At 39.5% G+C, this 21941-nt stretch overlaps 1 protein-coding gene across 1 annotated transcript in view; it reads left to right on the top strand.

Moving 5' to 3' along the window:
• The first annotated feature begins 645 nt into the window (after positions 1-645).
• ABI3BP (ABI family member 3 binding protein) overlaps positions 646-21941 on the top strand; it is a 261606-nt gene continuing 240310 nt past the window's right edge. Inside the window, exon 1 of the mRNA XM_089910463.1 lies at positions 646-919. Coding sequence (XP_089766589.1) covers positions 841-919 — 79 coding nt within the window. The 5' untranslated portion in view covers positions 646-840. The remainder of the gene's footprint in view (positions 920-21941) is intronic.

Below are 21941 nucleotides of genomic sequence, written 5' to 3'. Positions count from 1 at the left end.
CAAGATCTCCTGTGTAGTCACTGTGAGGATTAAAATGCAATAATGTTGGTAAAGACACTATTACAGAGCCTGTCCCAGAGTTGGGGATCAATTAGTGATAGTGATCTCTCTATATCTCCACATCTATAGAATATCCATAGGTATTGGGTTGGCCAAAAAGTTTGTTCGGGTTTTCCTGTAACATCAGTCAGGAAAAACCCAAACGAACATTTTGGCCAACCCAATATATATCTGTGTGTATATCTATGTATGCATGCATGTGTATTATATATAATGAATAGCTGTGTAGCCAATGACTTACTCTTAAAAGTTTCTCATGATATTGGAACTTCCAAATGGTTCAAAGTGAATTTTTATGAGCTTACTCCCCTTTGAAAGAAGAATTGGATTGGTTTACCAGATAATTAAAAACAGTTTCCTTCCGAATAAGGTTTCATTTTATATTTTTAATGTTCCAGTGGTTTTAAAGATGTCTTTTCTGGATTTTTAAAAAGAGTTCATCACATGTTTCAAAATTGCCCAACTACTTTCTCTTTCATAAATATAGTTTGACCATAATTTCAAGTTTTATATCATAGAAGGAAGAGAAGAGACAGACAGTTACAACCTAGCAGGAAATGTGATGATATGTTTTTGCTGCTGTGCGTTTTTTTTTTCTTTTTGATGTGTGTGTGGGAAAGGGTGTGATGTCATTTTGTCTCCACCCCCTGTGAGTAAGCCCACAGCATAGCTAAGTGCAGCCGCCCTCCTCTGTCACCGAGAGACAGTCCACTTAAATGCAGCTCCAGGGTTGCGGGACTCCCACCAGCATCACTCCCCGTGTGAGGTGGCAAATGCAACATGCTCTCCAGCTTGGGGTGTCTACTTCTCTGTGGAAGTATTGCACTAGCCCTGGGAAATGCACAGAAATTGCCAAAAGGCAAGTAGCTCTGATGTTTTGTGTTTTCAGAATAATGTTTAAAAGATACTAGTTTTTAAATGTTGATATTAAATATGATCTACTTTGCCAGATGGGGGGAATAGAGTTCTTCTCGGAGAGTCAGAATTCAAATGTGTGGAGAAGTAGCTTAAACTTTTGCTTCCCCACACCCCCCTCTATTTAATTTTCAGTTGGATCTCTTTATTGCAAAAGATGAAAACCAACTTCTTATTAGATTTAGCAGATGTTCACAGTAGCTTGAATGGTATAGCTTCAACTACAGTATTTGTATAATGAATTGTATGGTATAGATGGGTATTATACAGTCTGCTGAAAAGACTTGTTTGGTGTTTTTATCCCCCTCCTCAGAGACTAAATCAGTGCTAGCTGAAGGTTTAAAAGAAGCTAATTTGAAACCTAGAATCTTTTGTGTAAACCTCACACATACCTGTTAGCTTGGAGGCTGAAGGATTCTAGGCAGGGCACACTGAAAAAGAATGGTCATGTGCTGATATATAGACACTTCTCTCTGGTGGAATTTGGAAGAGGGTTTGATCTGCTGGACATGACACTCCTTTTCCTGGCTAAATCGCTCTCATTTTAGTGTTGGTATTTTGTTTACAAACGTCATCAGAAGAAAATGAAAATATCTTAATTTAGACGCTAAAAACAATCTCTTGAGCCCATCAGCACCAAAACAAGAGCTTACCTCTCTCCTATCTTTGAACATAAATGTTGCAGGTATTTTTTTGCTCCTTTGCAGAGGCATTTTCCAAGCCAACTTCAGGTCTGTGAAGGCTTTTTATGGTTGCAGACTGCTGTAGTCAGCAGGATTAGGAAAAACAGGCTGGAATTTTCATACAGTTATGATGGAAAATATCAGAGGCAATGCAGAGCCATGAGCTTGTCAAAACCCTGCTGTGCATAGAGTCGGAAAGAAAGATTGTTCAGGTCAGAATATCCAAAGATCCTGCTAGGTCCTCCCTCTGGGTAGTTTGCTCCAAGATCATCTTGTCCCAAGTGCAAACCATTCTCTCTTCCGTGTATTAAGTGAAACTTGAATCCAGAGCGTGAAAGCTGAAGGGTTTGGCTAGTTGATATTTCACATGATGATATAAAAAGCAATAAAAAAGGCTGAGTAAACCTTTTCAACTCTACGATAACTCTGCAAAATAAAATAAAATAAAAATATACACTACTAGATCTTTCTCTTCTATCAAGTATTCTGTTTCTTGATCGTAGTAAAAGTGTTTAAATAAATCAGTCATGAGCCACAAGCATTCAGAATTAACTGTTCCTACTGCTAAAATATTTAACAAGGACCCACCATCTGAGAAAAGTCTGGAGTTTTTCTCAGGCTTAATACCTCCAAATGTTTTTATTTTACCTTGTATTTACTGTGTAGAGATGAGAGCCGTAATTTTGTGACTGCAGACTTCTGCAAATTCCAAATGCTTTAATTATCATGTTGCAATCACTAGATGCAAATCTCTTGACACAATTTTCCTTTATTTGTTATGGTAAAAAAAAAATTGTCAAAAGCAGCCACAGAACTTTTGTCTTGTTCATTGCACTTTAATCTGAAGTATTTTCATCCAGGTTTCTTTTGTAATTTTAAAAAAAATATCCATAGGTTCAGTAATTTGAAAAAAAAACTATCAAATTAATATAATTATAAAATAAATGGCAAGTCTCCTTGTCTCTAATGCTAAGTTTTTTCTTTATCATTGAAGCTACCAAGGGACTTTCTTTCAGCTGAAGTTGCCTTTTTTCAAACTGCATTCCAGGAATAGGCATACTGTCCTCAAAAGGGGTTTGGGGCAGGCATCTTCTCCCCGTCAATTACTTGGGGAGCGTTCATGCTTTTTTCTGTTCTGGGGTGGGGTTACAACAGACTTTAGAACTTGACAGGTTCTGAAAATTTCTCGGTAAAGAAAACTGTCCCACCTATTTAACCCACTGTTTCCCAAACTCGTTTGACTAAGAGTCCTTTTTCTAGTGGAATAGCTATTATATCTTGCCAGGGGCTTATTTTTCACATTTGGGGAAATACTGAGATAAATTAAAAAAAAAAGAGATAAAAGGTTTTTTCTTTTCTTTTTCCTTTCTACTTTAGAGTTAGTTAAATATCATTTGTCATTTAAGAAGAGTATAGAATTTTGGAGCTAGGAAGGATGTTAGTGATCACCTAGGCTAGGGTTTCCCAGATCTTTGGATTTATGGACCCATAAAAATACCTATTTTTTTTTAATATCAGGGTCCCATTATAGAGAACATACTTGAATTATGCCATGTGAGAATGTTGAAAGGAGGGAAACCCCCATTGCTCATAAAAGCTAACCATTTTTAACAGATTTATAAAACAAATGAATTGATACAAATAAGTCCATTGTTTTATTTTTCTCATTTTACCACAGACTGATGAAAACTTCATCACAGGTCAATATTTGGGAACCATTGACCAGTATAACCATTTATTTTACAAATGGAGGCACCCAAATGCAGGGAGATTTAGTAACTTTCCCACATTGATGACAGAACCAGGACTGGATCCCAGGTTCCTGACTGGATATCTGTGTTCTGCTCTGTTCCGACCCAAATCTTAGGAGTTAAGTTCTGTAGTGTACATGTGAATGCTGTCCTTCCCTTGAATAAAAGGTTTCTTGTAAAGATTTTAAACATTATCCTAATCTTCACATTTTCCCTAGAACCTGTCTGCTGCGTGTGTGTGTGTGGGGGGGGAGGTGGCGTATAGTTGATAAATATAAATACAGCTGACTATTTATAGGGAAAAGAAATTACTTTTTAAATAAGAAATCACTTCTTACGTGTCTTATGCATACTTGCATACATAGCCACATACTTTGTTATAGAAAATAAGATACTGCAAGAGTCTTTGTTACTTTTTAAAAGCTTAAAGTCTGAGAGTATTATTAATGGACCTCTTCTCCTCCCTACCCCTTGATGACTATGTTCTTTGGCAAATCATTTACCTTTGCTAAGCCTCAGCTTTCTTATCTGTAAAATGGGAATAATGATAACTGTCTTACAGTATTTTAGGAGTAAATGAGGTAAGAGTTGCAAAACTTTTAGTAAAGGGTCTGACATATAACATAAATGTTTATTGGGTTGCAGAAAAGTATATCAATACCGAAAAAAATATGCACACCAAATAATATGTGATCTTGTGTCCAGACTATCTGACAAACCTCTGGGAGGGTAGCAAATGAGGTGGCATGTTCTTGGTGAAAGGTGGGGCAAGGGAGCTGTGTTGCTCTGCAGGACAATGAGAGAAGGTCTCTACTGTTTTCCAGCCTGACCTTCCTCAACCGAATGTTTGACTGTCAAGTTTAAACACTGCTTTTCTCTATGGAAAGCTGCACCTTTGCCCTAGGATCAGCTTTCCTGTGGGGACTGATAAAGCCTTACAGATCCTCCAGGAGAGATCCTCTTGAACTTGTTTTTCAGGAGGAGAATTAGACCATAATACAGGCTCTGAAGAATTCTCACATTGTTTTATATCCTTGAAAGCCCCTATGCTCCAGATACCCCTAGGAGTCTTTATTCTTGGAACCATAGAACTTTTCTTCCCTGGCATACAGGCAGAAATAAAAACCACAGAGAGTAATATGTATGTAGTATAATGGGACATGAGAGGCTTGACACACCTCTGAAGAAACTCCTGTGTTTGGAAAATTGCAGTCAGTTAGCAGGCAAAGGCTACTATTTCTAGGCAGCTCTATCAGTCCTCCTGATGTAGGCGTGAGGAAAACCAGAGAGGAGCATCTCCAATACAAGTGTGATCAGATGGCCCGAGGGAATGAGGCTCTTGGCCGTGACTCTTGGCAAGTGCAGAGGGAAGAAGTAGCTGGCTTTTGGCCTCAGGTTCTTACCTGACAGGGTAGAAATCTCTGGCTCCAAGGAGAAAAAGAATCGCAGGGCAGATGATGTTAATAACAGTAACTCCCATAGCTATCAATAACTCATCGCTATTATTATAGATAACATTATTTGAGCTCATATTGTTTGTGGTAATTTAGGGCTAAATATTTTTAATGTCGAAAACTAACTAAATGCTCGAAGTTTCCCTATAAAGCAGGTATTTTGTTTTTTACATCTTTATTAGAGTATAATTGCTTTACAATGGTGTGTTAGTTTCTGCTTTATAACAAAGTGAATCAGTTATACATATACATATGTCCCCATATCTCTTCCCTCTTGCGTCTCCCTCCCTCCCACCCTCCCTATCCCACCCCTCCAGGTGGTCACAGAGCACCCAGCCGATCTCCCTGTGCTATGCGGCTGCTTCCCACTAGCTATCTACCTTACGTTTGGTAGTGTATATATGTCCATGCCTCTCTCTCGTAAAGCAGGTATTTTATTACTCTCCATTTACAGAGGATAAAATTGTACCTCAGAGTGTTTGCCCAAAGTCATCCAGCCAGCAAGTGGCAAAAGACCATACCTTTAATTTCTATGTAATATCGGTTCCTTGCTCTACATAAAGATATGTTAATTTGTTCAAGTAACAAACTGTATTCCATGTATATGCAGAGCACTGAGGCTGGGAAGACAAGGTTTTGTCTTCCTGACCAGCTGACGGAGAAGACAGGGCTGTAAAGGGATAATTACATTAGAGTGAGGACATCCTCTGATTTGGCTGAAGCGCAAAGAACTTTGAGAACAATCAGAAAGGGCCCAATCCAGACTAGAGGGGTCAAAAATTATGAGGGGATAAGGCACCCAAGTAGGAGCCTGGAAGACAAACATACATTGGGGCAAGGAGGAGAGTAGTGGAAGGGCCTTCCCGACAGGGGTAGCTGCATGGCCAGAGCCCAGGCCACCTCCAGGGGCCAGAGCCCAGCAGGTGTTAAAGTACCCAGAGGGAAAGCCAAGACTGAGTCCACACTGGATGTGACTGTGTCTTCCTTGTCTCTATCTGTCTTGACTCCCCAAGATGGATTACAAAGCAGAATTAGCAGATTGTCTTTGGAGAAGAGGGCTCATGTCTTACTCTAAACTTTTCCAGCCACTCACCTGGAGTCTAGCTCCCACTCTCCTCGGAGCACTCCCAACCTCACTTTGACAAAACAAGAATGTGTCACTCCAGTGACCCAGTCCCTTTCTCCAGAGGGTAGTTAATACCTGTAAGGAGCCAGGGAGGGTCTTTTCCATCTTAGAACAAGGAGTTTGGGGGAAGAATAGTGGGGAGGGCAAAGAACCCTGATGGGTGGATTTCTGCTTTTATTTGAGTAGTATACATTTATATATTGGTGGGACTGTATTAAAGAGTACATTAGGAAAAAATGGTTCCACTGCTAAAAGAAAACAAACAAGTCTGAAAACCACAGGGGAATTATTTTAGCATTTTCTACGGCTCTAGTTTCTTGGCAGTTGTATAGATTTGTTTGTCTATTCAAGCACTGTCTACTAGGTAAAACTGAATGAGATCCAGCTCCTGTGATAAAAGAAACTTGTAATAGGAATGTAAAACTTGATCAAATATAGTTTTTTGATGCTAAGACTATCATGTTTAGAGCCCAGTGCTTAAAAATAAGGCGTCTCTGTGCTAATTACACGTTCACTAGTTTAGTTTACTCTTATAGACTGCTTTATCAGGCTGAGATACTAAATATTAAGGAATTTTAGCCTCTATCTCTCACTTTCAAAAGTTAATGAGGCAGGGGCTTCCCTGGTGGCGCAGTGGTTAAGAATCTGCCTGCCAGTGCAGGGGACATGGGTTCGAGTCCTGGTCCGGGAAGATCCCACATGCTGCGGGGCAACTAAGCCTGTGCGCCACAACTACAGAGCCCACGTGCCACAACTACTGAAGCCCGTGCGCCTACAGCCCATGCTCCGCAACAAAAGAAGCCACCTCAATGAGAAGCCTGTGCACCTCAACAGAGAGTAGCTCCCACTCACTGCAACTAGAGAAAGCCTGCGTGCAGCAACAAAGACCCAACACAGCCAAAAATAAATAAATAAATTTATTTTAAAAAAAGGTAATGAGGCACAGGGTAGCACTTGAGAATCGACAAATTCATTGATACTGTATTATAGAAAAGACAGTTAAAATATTTTTATAGGCTAATGTGTGTTGACAGAATATTTGTCTAAGACGAAAGTGAGGTGTCTAATGAAGGGAGGGGCATTAAGCAAATGTGACCAACTATTCTATCTGGGTCACCATCCTCAGAATGATTTCCCTTTTGCCTGATTCCTGATTGCCATTTATAAAAGCAGGTATAAAAGCAAGGGAGAATATGGAAAGTAAATAGATGAACTTAATGAAAGTGATCTAAGAATAAATGTAAAATTAAAAAATTAATAGGATAATCTAATGCAAGACATTACGAGAGTAGTAAAATAAAAATATAAAAATAAATAGTATCGGCCAAAGAATGAACACGCTAAAAAAAGAAAAACAATGGTTTAAATACGTACATTCTGTTAAAATAACATTTAAAGACTATTACAACAACCATATTACTAAGTATCAGGCATGCTGTTTAATGCTAAGTGTTTATATACATTGTCTCATTTTATCCTTACGCCTATGGAATATATATTATTATCCCCATTTCACAGATGAGGAACTAAGCGTAAAGAGTATGTTATCGACTACTGCATGATAAATTACTACAAAATTAGCAGCTTAAAGCATCACACACTTTTTGTTTCACTGTTTCTGTGGGTTAGGAGTCTGAGTCTGGCTTAGTTGGGTCGTCCCCTTCGTGGTCTTTCACAAGGCTGCAGCAAAGGTGTTGGCCAGGTTCAGGTCTCATCTGAAGTCTCAACTGGGAAAGGATCACCTTTCAAGTTCTTGTGGCTATTGGTAGAGTTCAGTTCCCTGAGGATCATTGGTTAAAGGCCTCATTTCCATGCTGGCTGTTGCCCAGAGGTCACCTCTTTTCTTTGCCACATGGGCTTCTCTGTTATGGCCTCTTGCTTCATCAAGGTGTACAAGCCCAGATGCGTCTGCAGGCAAGACGGAAATTACAATACAGCCTAATCATGGAAGTGGCAACCCATCACCTTTGCCATATTCTATTGGATAGAAGCAACTTCCAGGTCCTGTCACACAAGAGGATTACCCAATAACAGGAGATGAGGATTACTGGGGGTTATCTTAGGGTCTACCCACCACAAAATGGCCAATGGCAGCTTGAAGTCATACAGCTAGCAAATGATATAGTGGAACTAATACAGGAAATCTAACTCCAGAAAAATATACTGGTTTGGGCATTAACACCCCATCTACTTCTCACAGAGTTCAGCCTTTAGTGGCAGATGCCCAGCAGGCAAACTAACCAATTTGTCTGCCTCCATGGTTGGAGTTGTTGTAGGAAATCCCTAAGAATTGAGGTAAATATCTTACTACTACGAAGACTCAGGGTATATATTCAGCACTCAGTGTGGACCCTATTTTCTGTATATAAAAGGCCAGTCAATGCCTAGATTCCTCAAGTGTGGTCAATCCCATGTAGAGAAGTATGCAAAGTAAATGCCCCCCAAATACAAGCTTTTCTTTCCTTGTAAGACTCAGCTGCCATCATCTCCTAAAAAGAGAAAACGTAAGACAAAATGCAAGTTCTCTTCGACAAAATGTACAAATATTAAGCAATTAACACCTATGAAGTTGATGATACAGTCTCCATAAAATGTGTTTCTGAAACATCACTGAGTGGCTCTTCCAGTATATGGAGGAGTTGCTATAGGTCGAATTAAAATTTTGTTTGGAGGATGAAAGTATACTTCTAGCAGTGGATGTGATGGAGACAACTTGTTAAACTAAAGGAGCTTCTTTCAGCTCCTTTTTGGTATGAATACAACAACAATTCTTCCATATGCCCTAGGAATCAAAACACAAAATTTAGGTTGTACACAAACTATATCCTTAATATGACACCCAGAACCTTGTAGAATGTTAATACTAGAATACCCTATCGAGTATTTTCTATAGAGAATAGCCCACAGTCTCTTCTTGTGTTGGGGTGTCCCAAAGGCCTGGGAGGTACATGGTGAGAAGGGTAAACTTCAAGGCCTCAGGCTACTTTGTAAAAGTTCTGTGGACAGCAAGACTGAATCAGGACTTACCCACCCCACTGCTCATAATTTTCACTTGGGTTCCCCACCAAGAACTTTACACAGTGAGATTTTTATAGTGTGTTGTAGGTTTCCCTGATCTAACAAAACCCTGACTTATATTCCCAGTGATTTTGGTAGAAATGTGGGAGCCTTAAAGCTAGCCTGAGGTTTTTAGGCCTTCTCAGTGTAGCAGGCTGTGAAGTCAGCTAACATCCCTCCCTGTGGAATTCTGGAAAGGAGATAGGAGATGTGATGCCTTCATAGAAGTTTCATTATTGTTCTCCAATCAAGGACTATACATCTAAAGCCATACACTAGAAAATCAGACCAAATCCACCCAGTCCAAGCACCTTCTGGTCAGATTAGAAATTAATTTTAGAGAAAATTGAGGTCTAATTTAAGTTTCACCTATGATATAGCAACTCAGTGTTTACTTTTAAAATAAGTTTAGCTATGAGTATAAATACTATAATATCTATCCTCAGCAGTTGTAGCCCGTGCATTAGAATAACGAAGTTTTCAAAAATATCAGTACTGTTCTTCTCCTCTACTCAGTTATGATTTAATTGGTCTGGGATGGGAGAGTTTAAAAATTCCTCAGGTGATTTTAATGTGGCCAGAGTTGAGGACCACTGATCTACAGGTTTTGAAAATTTGCATGTGTAAGTGCTTCATAAATCTTTCTGGATGAGTGCAGGGTAAAATTTAAAAGTTGCAAGTGAATCATTTTATTATTTAAGTTTTAAAACAAACTTAAAGGTGATTTTTCTTTTGTTCTACTTTGTTCCTGGATTTTGAAGCATTATTTGGAAAACTTTTAAACTTCCTTCTCAGGCCAAATAAAATAAGAAAATGTTTAAAATTCAGCTTAACATTTGTTTTTGGTGTTAGAACATAAGTTCAAATGTCTACTTTTACAAAATCTCAGAGGTTAGATCTGAGAAGCTATGGCTGATTGTTTTCAGAACTGGGCTTACATTTGCTTATTCTGTCATTCAATTAACTTAAAAAAAAATCACATTAATATTATTGGTACACACACACACACACCTACACACAGTAGAATACTACTCAGCCATAAAAAAAGAATGGCATTTACCATTTGCAGCAACATGGATGGACCTGGAGGACATTATGCTAAGTGAAATAAGTCATACAGAGAAAAGCAAATACAATATGATATCACTTATATGTGGAATCTGAAAAATACAACAAACTAGTGGATACAACAAGAAAGAAGCAGACTCACAGATATGGAGAACAAACTGGTGGTTACCAGTGGGGTGGGAGTGACATACTTAAATATTTTAATTTAAAAAATAAAATTAACTTTAAAAAGAAATACAATTTAAAAAGAAAATAATTTTTAAAATCATCATATTAGGATTATAAGGATGATTTAGACATTTCATGCTTTCAGGAGTTTGAAATTAGTTCTATTTAAAACTAATATACGTTCGCCACACAAAGGTCATTTTCTTAAAATCTGCAGGAGTTAAGCTATTCCATTGTGTTGTCATGCACTAGCTTTAAGTGATACCTATGTACATAAAGAAGAAAAAATGAATTTATGTAATATGTTAAGAAAAAGCACCCTATGATCCCAGTCAATGCAAAATACGAGTTGAGAAAACATTGAATAATTGTCCCCCATTCCAAAGGTCCGGGTTATGTGAATTGCCTTTGGAAATTGTTCCTTTAATTGTGCATGTTACCATATACATTCCAGCCCATCTTCTTTCTGCTTTACGTTAAGGGTAATTTATGAGCGTGTAGGATGACTTATAATCTGAAACATCTTTGAAGTGTATTCTGCTGTGTCTCCAATAAAATGAAAAATCTCTCTGAGTGGAGAATGAACCCCTGATAGGATGAAGCTGGGGGTACATTGCTTCCAAGATGCCAAAGTGGAGTTTCAGATTTCCTTCCTCCTTTAATGCCATCCTTTGATTTTTCCAATCTGTTAGCTGATAAGAAAACATTCTGGTTTTCCAAGGACCCTGCTGAGAGTCCACTGTGCACACGTGTGTGGGCATGCGAGTCTTAACAGGCCTTCCTTCTCTGAGAGCAACAGGTTCTGTCATTGAAGGAGGGGATTGGGGTGACTGCCAAAGTCATGCTGGCGGAGAACTCTGGAATTCAGTGCTGTTACAGATATGCCAGTGAGGGATTCAGGACAGAGTTTCCTTCTCCTTTCACGTTCCCAGATGGAGTTAAAGCATCTCTATCCAGTAAGTTTGGGATCAGGTATCAGATGATCTGAAGAAGGGCCCCTTTTTTTTTTTTGCGGTACGCTGGCCTCTCACTGTTGTGGCCTCTCCCGTTGCGGAGCACAGGCTCCGGATGCACAGGCTCAGCGGCCATGGCTCCTGGGCCCAGCCGCTCCGTGGCATGTGGGATCTTCCCAGACCAGGGCACGAACCCGTGTCCCCTGCATCGGCAGGCGGACTCTCAACCACTGCGCCACCAGGGAAGCCCATGGCTCATCCTCTTTAAATACCCCAATGATCCTGCTGTCATAGAAGAATTCTCTAATTACTCATATTTTTACTAGAATTAGAAGGAAAGTGGTGCTGGCCATGTTCTGCCATTGAGGTTTACCCTAAACTGTAGTTTTGTTATGAATTGGGAGGATAAATATTGGGAAATGGCAATAGGGGCTAGTGGGTAAAGTATTGGAGTCATTGTGAGCCTGGCAAGTGACCTGATCTCTCTGAACATCAGATCTGCTTCCCTGAACAAAGGGAATAATAAAAATACCAGTTCTCTTTTTAGCTTCCACTAATAAATAATAATACTAGGGTGACTTTAACGGTTTCTTGGTAGTAATTTTCTTAACCTAAGTAAGAGGAGATGTGGAAGGCCAGCCACAATTTTGAAAACTCTTCACCTGCCCTGGCAGCTAAAGAAGGGTCTGGACACCCTTGTCTCCTGGACATTTCCTGAGAAGAGGCTGAGCTAAAAGAATGCTCTGTTGCTGGAAGTCAGAGTCTCATGTGTCTGGGCGTGTGGGGTGTCAGCCTCACAGTGACCCAGGGCCTGAAGGCGGGAGCCACGGCGCTGTGGGGTTTTTTTGTTTTTTCTTTTGTTTTTTTTGCAGTATGTGGGCCTTTCACTGTCGTGGCCTCTCTAGTTGCGGAGCACAGGCTCCAGACGCGCAGGCTCAGCGGCCATGGCTCACGGGCCCAACAGCTCCGTGGCATGTGGGATCTTCCTGGACCAGGGCACGAACCCGTGTCCCCTGCATCGGCAGGCGGACTCTCAACCACTGCGCCACCAGGGAAGCCCCCACGCTCTGGGTTTTTAAACATAATTCTTGCCACCAGCAGCTCCTGTTCCCCCAGCCAACTCTCCCGCAGGGGTTTGGAAGCTTTGGCTCAGAGAAGATTTACCTTTTATTGTGGAAGAACTGGGAGCACAAATCATGGTCCTTGGTCATTTTTTCCTCCACATACGCTTGGGATGTGGTTCTGTGTGATTTGATTTTCTCCTGGATGCCTGGTCTGTTGGTCAACTCTCAGGTACTGGGTTGGTCTGATCAGATGACTGATCAGTCCCCTAATGAGACTCTTTGTTTTTTTTCTGTCCTCCCTCGTTTTGTTCGTAATCCTTCTTTCCCTTCAGTCTCCTTCTCTCTCTCTTTCCTTTTGAATTCCCTCCTTTCCTCTTTCCCTCTTCTCTCAACACCATGAGTCCTCAGAACATTCTCCTGGCTTCCACCCCCGACCTCTGCCATTGGCCACTTTGGCCCTAGGCCTCACCTCACAGTTGACTCTTCATCCGTTTGGATTCAGCAGGAATCAGCCCTTCGGAAGACAATGCACACTTTGTATTTTTTTTCAAGGCAGGAATGGGTGTTTCTCTGTCATGCTAAACATTCCACTTGATTGAAAATATCATGGTTTCCTGATCATTTATCTTGGCATCAGCAAGCCTACAAAAAGCACAGATTTACATTAATTTGATAAGCTCTGTGCATACCAGATGAGACAAACCATACCGTATATTAACAACAGAGTTCATTCTTAAATGGTTTTGAATATGGCAGAAGTTAGCATGTCCCATGAATTATGGCAATAACATATGCATGATAAACGCCACATATCATAGTGTTATTTTGTAAGGTCATTTTTTTATTTGTTCCTGGATTTTTGTTCCAGGGTAGCTGTTGGTGTTTGATATTTTCAAGAACTTGCAGAGAACTTTGCCTTTTCCAGTGGCTCGAGTTGGCTCTTAAGTGTGAATGCCATGTTTCTCTTCATTTGATTTGTAGCCAACATTTCCATGAAACTGAGTTTCTGTGTCAACTGTCCCCATGAAATGTGATCCTCTAATTTGCAACTGGATCACAGTGGTGGTGTTTCATATACATATACATATATATATACATACAGATATATAAAATTACATTTCCAGATCCAGGCTTATGTGCTTACACATGTATGTGCCATGCTGCATTGTTGTATTTGTTCTCCTTGTAATACAAATCAAAAACATAAATATGAAATAGATGAAAGTCCTAGAATGGATTAAATGTGGTGTGACTCACCATTCATTTTTGATTGATTAACATACTGGTGTTAGTGTGATTTAGAGTTTTGTTCTTAATGCAGAACAACCTAGTTGTAAAACTCTTTAAAAACAGCCTTTCACTAGAGCAAGTGATTGTTTTTACTGTCCTATTTGGGGAACAGTAACTCAAATTTAAAATACTGATATTACAACTGAATCACCAGAATAACTAATAAAAAATATCCTTGAATCACTTAAAGAAGTAACAATACTTCATATCTAGGTTAGTCAAAATTCTTTCTCCACATACTCTTGGCAAGAAGTCCCACTTTCACAATTTTTCACCAATGTGTCAGTGCTTTCTCAAATGCTTTCAGGTGCCTTTCCCAGCTGTGTACAAAGAACACCATTCAGTTTTAGGAGACCCTAGATTTGTTAGCGGAATTGCATTATATAACACTTGTTCTTCACCAGCCATTCAATCCAAGCATCTGTTTTCACTTATGTCAGAAAATTAAGACAACAAGTATTTACTGTATTATTTTCCAAAGTCATCATAACCCATGGCGCACATGTCATCTGTAAGGTTTTTCTGGTGTCCCAGAAACATCCATTTCAAACATCCCTTTTCATGGCCAGAGGTTCATAGACCACAAAGGAACCACAGATGTTAACACTAAATAAACTTCCTGTAAGTTATGTTATCAAATAATTTAAATGGCATTAAAAGATAAGCATTAGCCGAGTCAAGATCCTTTTAGGGATGTCTCTTTCTAGGGACTTTCTTATTTTGTGAGACTGTTTGTTTTGTTTCTTTAAACAAACAACATGGAGAAACACGTACCTCCATTTATCTGCTTTTTTGTAAGGTCCCTCTCCCATCTACCCTTCTTCCTTTATGGTACTTGCAGCCTACATCCATCCACAAGGCCTGGTTGTAGAAGATATTTAGATGGGAATAGGAAAAGAAACCCATGAGTTTTGTTTTATTGAGATACAGCTGTTTAACAACCCTGGAGATGATCATTCTTAAACTATACTGAGGAGCAAGGAATCACTGAGTGCAGTGGTCCTTAAGCTTGAGCAAGCATCAGAATCATCTTGTTAACATTTGGCGTGCTGGGCCCCATCCCTAGAGTTTCTGATTCAAGACCTGAGGTGGGGTGGTCCAGAGAATTTACATTTCTCATCATTGTTGATCCTGGGGCCATGTTTTGCAAACCACTGACTTAGTGAATCTGTTAAGTATGCAGAGCTCTACCTCCCCCAACCCCGCCCTTCACTCCCTCTAGCCTTACTATAGTCACACCAGATTCCAATTTAGTAGGTTTGACCATCTGAATGTTAAACACTGTCACTGATGACTCTGATGAGATTAACTGTGTATGGAGAAATACAGAAACTGATCTGTTTATATAACCAGTACCAAGCACTAGGGCACTAATTCAAAGAAAGTGGCTGAGAGGAAATGAGCTAACTTACTATAATTCTATAAATTTGGAGAACCTGTGCTTTTCGTTTGTTCAGCATATGACACATGACTGTAGAAAATGTTTACTTCAGACAGTGAGAGCTCTAGTTCTTGTGATGAACTTCTGTCTGGCTTTATACTTAGAAACCTTTTTTTTTTTTTTTTTTCCCTTGTGGCACTTGGGCCTCTCACTGTTGTGGCCTCTCCCGTTGCGGAGCACAGGCTCCGGACGTGCAGGCTCCGGATGCACACGCTCAGCGGCCATGGCTCATGGGCCCAGCCGCTCCGCGGCATGTGGGATCCTCCCGGACCCGGGCACGAACCCGTGTGCCCTGCATCGGCAGGCGGACTCTCAACCACTGCACCACCAGGGAAGCCCTAGAAACCATTTTTTTGCATTGCTAGCTGAAGCATGAACAGCATTCACCATTAACTAACCTTGTTTGGTGGTGAGTAATGTTTAACTCTGGAAGGTTTGGGTGACATTATGAGATATTAGTGAGTCATTCTGTTTGTGTATATGCATATTAAAGTTAATGCCTAATATTAGCCTCAAGCGTCTGTTAAGTGTAACCCAAACTCAAGATAGCCCACTGTAAAGTATGAACAGTTTACTTTACCAGCTCAATTAAGAAAAATACCACTGTGAAACAAAAGGTGAATTTGATACTTCACATGAAAGTCCTCTGTTATTTTGGCTTACATAGACTTGTTAACTAGCCAGTCTTTCAGCTAATATTGGGCATCAGCCTTTTGTTGAACATTAGCTGTGACCTTTATATTTGGCAGCCCGCTGAAAACATTGTGTATGTTGCTTGCAAGTTAGAGTTCTTTTCTTAGCTGAAAACATTGTGTATGTTGCTTGCAAGTTAGAGTTCTTTTTCTTAGCTACAGGAGTCCATAAAAGTCTTCCAGTTGTATGTAAAATAGCACATTTGTGGGTATGTACATTTGGGGGGGGCGCTGCTGGTCTTTAGATATTAAGATTCTCAAAAAGTCTAAGAGCCAATGAAAGCTAAGAACCACATGTCTAGGCAGATGCCTTTCACTGAGTTAGAATTAGGATGCATCAAGTGAGTGGCTGGAAGGATTACCACCATATTCATAAAACATGCAAAAAGGCCTTTGAGATGGTTCATGAAAAATCTCAAACTTCATAACTAAGCTGTGAATACACAGTTTATGTAATTGATTTTGATATGGTGCAAAAAAATTTTAAAGTGGAAGTACACAATTCAAAATGACCTTCACCTCATGTATTTACCCTTTGTATAGTCCCCTCACACATGGAATTGTGGCTGGCATGTGCATCCATATCCTTCTATCTACAGAAGAAGTAAAGTGAACATGTGTGACTTCTGAGGGTAGGTCATGAAAGACATTGTAGTTCACTTCACACCTTGCTCTGTCCCTGAATCTCCAAATCTGGAGAAAGCCAGGTGCCATGTCATGAGAATACTCAAGCAATCCTGTGAAGAGGTCCCCATGGTGAGGGACTGAGAAATCCTGCCCATAGCCAGCACAAATTTGCTAGCCATATGAGTGAGCCATCTTGGAAGTACATCCTCCAACCTCAGTCAAGCCTTCAGCTGACTGCAGCCCTGGACAATATCATGACTGCAACCTTATGAGAGATTCTGAGTCGTATCTACCTAACCCAGCTGTTCCCAAGTTCCTTCCTGAGCCACAATAGCATTCCTTCCAAATGCTATCATTGTTGAAGCCACAAAGCTTTGGGCTAATTTATAGTGCAACATTAGGTAATTAATAAGGGGAGTGTATTTGCTGCCCTTTTTATTATAATTTAAAGGAATATTTAAGTGGAATTAAAAATAAAATAAGAAATGTAGTCTTTATTGGCATATGGCTTTGAAAATATAGTCTTGCCTACAGGCAAAGGATAAGTGGAAATAAATTCTGAAAGAGAATTTTTGGATCAATTACCTTTCCAGGACCACAAAAAGCTCGGCATAAGTGCTGACCAAAGAGTAATTGGAAAAATATGTGAACAAATAACCTTTTAAAGTAATCATGGAAAATGTTTGGTAGCTTAGAGTGGCTTAAGGACCACGTTTTCCAAGGCCTTGGTAAATGGCCTTGTCATTCATTCCAGAGGTGATTTCAGGGCTGGCCTTAGGCCAAGGGTGGGTCTGTATTGGTCCTGCTATCATTTAAGAGTCAACCTGTACCCAAGACAGCTTTAGGAGAACCAGATCCAAGATCTACTCTGTAGCTAACCTACATCCCTAAATTCCCCTGAGGAGCAAATGGGTCTCCTGGGACAAACCTGGATCAGGCCAGGCTCTCATTTCCCTAACTTTGACCTCATGCTGAAGTTTCTCCATGTAATTATATCTTCAGGTTAGGTCTTTGTGAAATTTCTTACCTCTTACAGAAAAACAAACTAACAAACATTTTATAAACATCTAATGTTATAGTAGGAGGCATGAAGTTACAAAGAAGAAAAATGGTTACTGTCCTTGAGTTTATATCATAGCAAAAGAAATAGATGAACTAAACAGGATAATACAATGTAATAAAGGCTGTAACTGAGGAATGAATAAAGCTGAAATGGGGCGTACAGAAAAAGGGGATTTATTTTGCTTGGAAGAATTGAACAGACTTTGAACAGGCTCTTCTCTGCCATTATGAAAAATTTTTATGGTATTTCCACAAGTGTTAAGTTTTTAAAAAATACTTCATGTGGGGAATTTGTATGTGCTGTCTATGGAGGGCGAGCAAATTTTTCTAATCCCAAACCAGAATGCATGGTAAATATAAAGATATTTTTGAAGAAATAGATGGCATATTCATAAACTAGGGCTCTCCCAGAACATTCAGGATGTTCTAACTATATTTTACCTATAGTGTACTTCATTAATGGATGCTATTAGGGCTTTAAGCTGAACTCATTGGCTCCCTTGAAAAATACCATTGTTTATAAAATGATTACAAAGAAAAATCACAGGCACTTATTGTCAGTTACTAAGACCTTATAAGGAAGCATGTTACAAAAACATAAAATTAGGTAGGGAGTTTCCATCCAGTTGGCTAGTTCCTTGGCCAGTCAATATCAGGGTTACTTGGGTTACTTGGATGATACAAGTCACAAGGGACCTGCTTAGCCCCTCATCCCAGAACAAACTCCAGTCTGGATCTAGAGTCTTCTTCCAATATGTATCATCATTCAGGGAATCACAAGGCCCCATGTGATCCTTGCTTTCATACAGATTCAAGGCACCATGGACTTGACCTTCCCAGAGCATTTATCATAGTTACCAAGGAAGGGCTGTTTTAGCAGTAAAAACAACTCATTTCCTACCACTGCTTTATCCACTCTTGATGAACACACCTGATTAAGCAAGCAAAACTTTCAGGCTTTTGAAGCACGTTCTACTTGTGAAGGATCCTGTGGGCAAAGAAAAAGTCAGGGAAGGCAAAAAGTTGAGTCAGATCTGAAACCTTCATCCAAACAGGCAGTGTACTACTAGAAAAGTCACGACTGTGACTTGCAATCAACCCGTTTAGAATCCTTTTTCCACTCTGTCCGTGAAGTGTAGGACCCCTTCATCCTCACTGGCCCCTCTCCTCCAAGGCAGCTGTGGGGCTTACTTCTTAAATGACTTTGCTCTTCTAGACTCATTCATTAGGAAGTGGGAGCGTAGTGCTTCTAGGTTCAATTTTGTCATCTTGTTTGCAAAAGCTTTGTTTTATTGCGGTTTAATAAAATAAGGAAGTAACTTCCAAAGACTAGAAGCTTTTATCTACATTCAAATGTAAACATTTTTGACTTTCTCAATATCCTTATTTCTCTTTTTCCTTAGGCAACATAATTACACCAATGTTCTTTAAGAAATTTCCTATACTATTGTTAATATATCTATTATTAAATAATCTTCAGATAAATATAATAAAAGTGACTAACTTGGGCTTCCCTGGTGGTGCAGTGGTTGAAAGTCTGCCTGCCGATGCAGCGGACACGGGTTCGTGCCCCAGTCTGGGAAGATCCCACATGCCGCGGAGCGGCTAGGCCCGTGAGCCATGGCCGCTGAGCCTGCGCGTCCGGAGCCTGTGCTCCACAACGAGAGAGGCCACAACAGTGAGAGGCCCGCGTACCGCATAAAAAAAAAAAAAAAAAAAAAAAAAAAGATAAATAAATAAATAAATAAATAAATAAATAAATAAAAGTGACTAACTTATCAAACAGGAGAAATTTTTTGTCCAGACTGTCTGCAAACACTGTTCCTGTTCTGTCTTACAGAGATTGGACCTCAAACCACATTTAGGGCAGGTTTGACGTTCCAGAGTGCACCTTTCTTGAGATACCTGATATTCCACTCTGCACCCTAAAGTTAAATGTTACTTATTTTAACATTACATACTTTCAGCTAATTACTAAATAGTCCTCTGCAGTTATAGCTTAATCTAGAGGAATGTAACAAATGGCTTTTTTTACCTTTCTAAATTTTAAACACACCATAAAGATGTCATTTCTCTTTCCTATTTGTCTACCCCATTGTTTCATCCTATCCGAGAAATATTTTGTCCATTTTAATCAAGATTTAAAGCATTTCCATCACCCCAGAAAATTCCGTGTTCCTTTGTAGTCAATTCCTTCCCCCAAGTCCCAGCTCCTGGTAACTGCTGATCTGATTTCTGTCCCTACAGTTTTGCCCTTTCCAAACTGTCCTATAATAGAAGCATGTATTATGTAGCCTTTTTTGTCTGGATTTTTTCACTTAGCATAGTGCTTTTATGACATATCCATGTTGTTGCTGGTATTAGTCGTTTATTCTTTTTATTAGTAGAATAGTATTCCATTATATGGCTGGACCACAATTTGTTGACACACTCACCAGTTGATGGACATTTGAGTGGTTTTAGTTTAGGGCAGTTATGAATAAAACTGCTATAAACATTTACTAACAGGTCTTTGTATGAACATACATTTCATTTCTTTTGGAGTGGGATTGCTTTGTCATATATTAAGTGTATATTTAACTTTAAAAAATGCCAAACTGCTTTTTAAGTGGCTATAGTACTTTTTATAGAAAAGTATGAAGTTTTCAGTTGCTCCACATCTTTGCCGTCACATGATATTGTCAGTTTTTTGTTAATTTGAGCTGTATAATAGGAATGAATCAGATAAGTTTTGAATCCACACCTTTACACCTTAGAGATTGGCCTATACTTGATAGGTATCTTTCTTTAAAAAAATATGAGATCAGTTTTCTTAGAAACGACAATCTTTCCTAAAAGGTAACAGGTAAATTAATTTGCTGAAATTCACAGTAATTTCTTATGAGATAAGATAAAATATGGAAATTGGCTACGTTTGCCTGGTACACACAGAAAAAACATTCAATAAAGTTTACTCCTATCTCTCTCCTTTCCTATATCTTGTATTCATGAGTCATCATAACCCACCCATTAAAATTATACAATCTAAATTGAACTGCCACATACTTTTTTGTCTGTTTTTGTTTGTTTGCCTCTTTCAGCTTTGACCCAATGTAAGTCTGATTTACACACTTGAAAAGAGATACCTTGGTGGGTTTTTGTGGGGTTTTTTTGGTTTTTTAAAAAATTTATTTTATATTGGAATATAGTTGATTTACAATGTTGTATTAGTTTCAGGTGTACAGCAAAGTGATTCAGCTATACATATACATATACCTATTCTTTTTGAAAAGACACACTTTGTTGTTTTTTTTTTTTTAATATTTATTTGGCTGCACCAGGTCTTAGTTGCGGCACACAGGATCTTTGCTGCAGCATGCGGGATCTTTTTAATTGTGGCATGTGGGATCTTTTAGTTGGGGCATGCGGGATCTTTGTTGCGGCGTGCGGGATCTAGTTCCCAGACCAGGGATTGAACCCGGGCCCCCTGCATTGGGAGTGCAGAGTCTTAGCCACTGGACCACCAGGGTAGTCCCGAAAAGACACAGTTTGAATGACAGTGCTCTGGGTAGGAGAATGCTAAGTAAATCTGGGCATCCCATGTAATGAAGACACGAAAGCACTTCTCTTTATTCATAACATAACCAAGGTATAATTGGAGAAAGGAGGCATAAGGCAGAAAAACAATCACTGGACTTGGAAAAAAAACCCTCAATTTTAGTTTTTACTCTGCTTCCAACAGGATGGGTGACGTGGGAGGAAATAATTTAGTCTCTTTGGGTCTTAGTTTCCTCACCTAAAAGCACAGAGCATAATACAGTCAATTTTCATCACTGGTAGTACTTAAAGTTCTGTAAAGTTGCTACAAACATCAAATTAGCAAATACCAACCAAACCATTATTTCTAGGAGAAACACAGTGTTAGGTTCCTGTGAGCCTCTGGTCACACAACATTTTTGTCAACCAGTCAATACATAACTTTGCTTTTCATATGTTTCTGTTTAAAGACACCTTATTTAACCTATGTTGTTGATTTATCAAACGCTGAACTCACAGCCAACAGCACTATAGCTTATGGTTGAACAGAGCTTATCTAGCCCAGATATTTCCTCTGCAAGGAACAACACAGCCTTCTTGGGCTTATACTGTTGACGGCACCTCAGCACTACACTGGGGGGCCGTATTAAATTGTGAAATCACCCTCCAAAAAAGCACAGTAGTGGGAAAAACGCAGCACTAAATGGACTGTGCACAGTAAGCTTGTTTACAGTCTGAGAACTGAAATAAGGAAGTGGATTGTCACCGTTTGACCACAGCTGGGAAGATGCACATTGAGGGACTGAAAGTTTTTGCGACTTTATGCATGTCCATGAATGACTGCAGAAGTGCCGTGAATATTGATTTTGGAGTTACAGGTGAATTTTAGAGAGTAGGCAAATTCACAAATAACAGATTCTGCTAATAATGAGGATTGATGGACTGTATTTGCTACCTCTCTTCCACAGGGTGAATCATATGTGTTGTTTATGTGAATGGACATGGTGATGCTTT

The sequence above is a fragment of the Delphinapterus leucas genome, chromosome 4, assembly GCF_059928025.1.
Source record: "Delphinapterus leucas isolate spDelLeu-1000000601 "Yukka" chromosome 4, BTC_Dleu_Yukka2, whole genome shotgun sequence".
Classification (NCBI taxonomy): Eukaryota; Metazoa; Chordata; class Mammalia; order Artiodactyla; family Monodontidae; genus Delphinapterus; species Delphinapterus leucas.
Note: the sequence above shows the minus strand (reverse complement) of the source record. Positions and strands in the feature narration are given on the sequence as shown.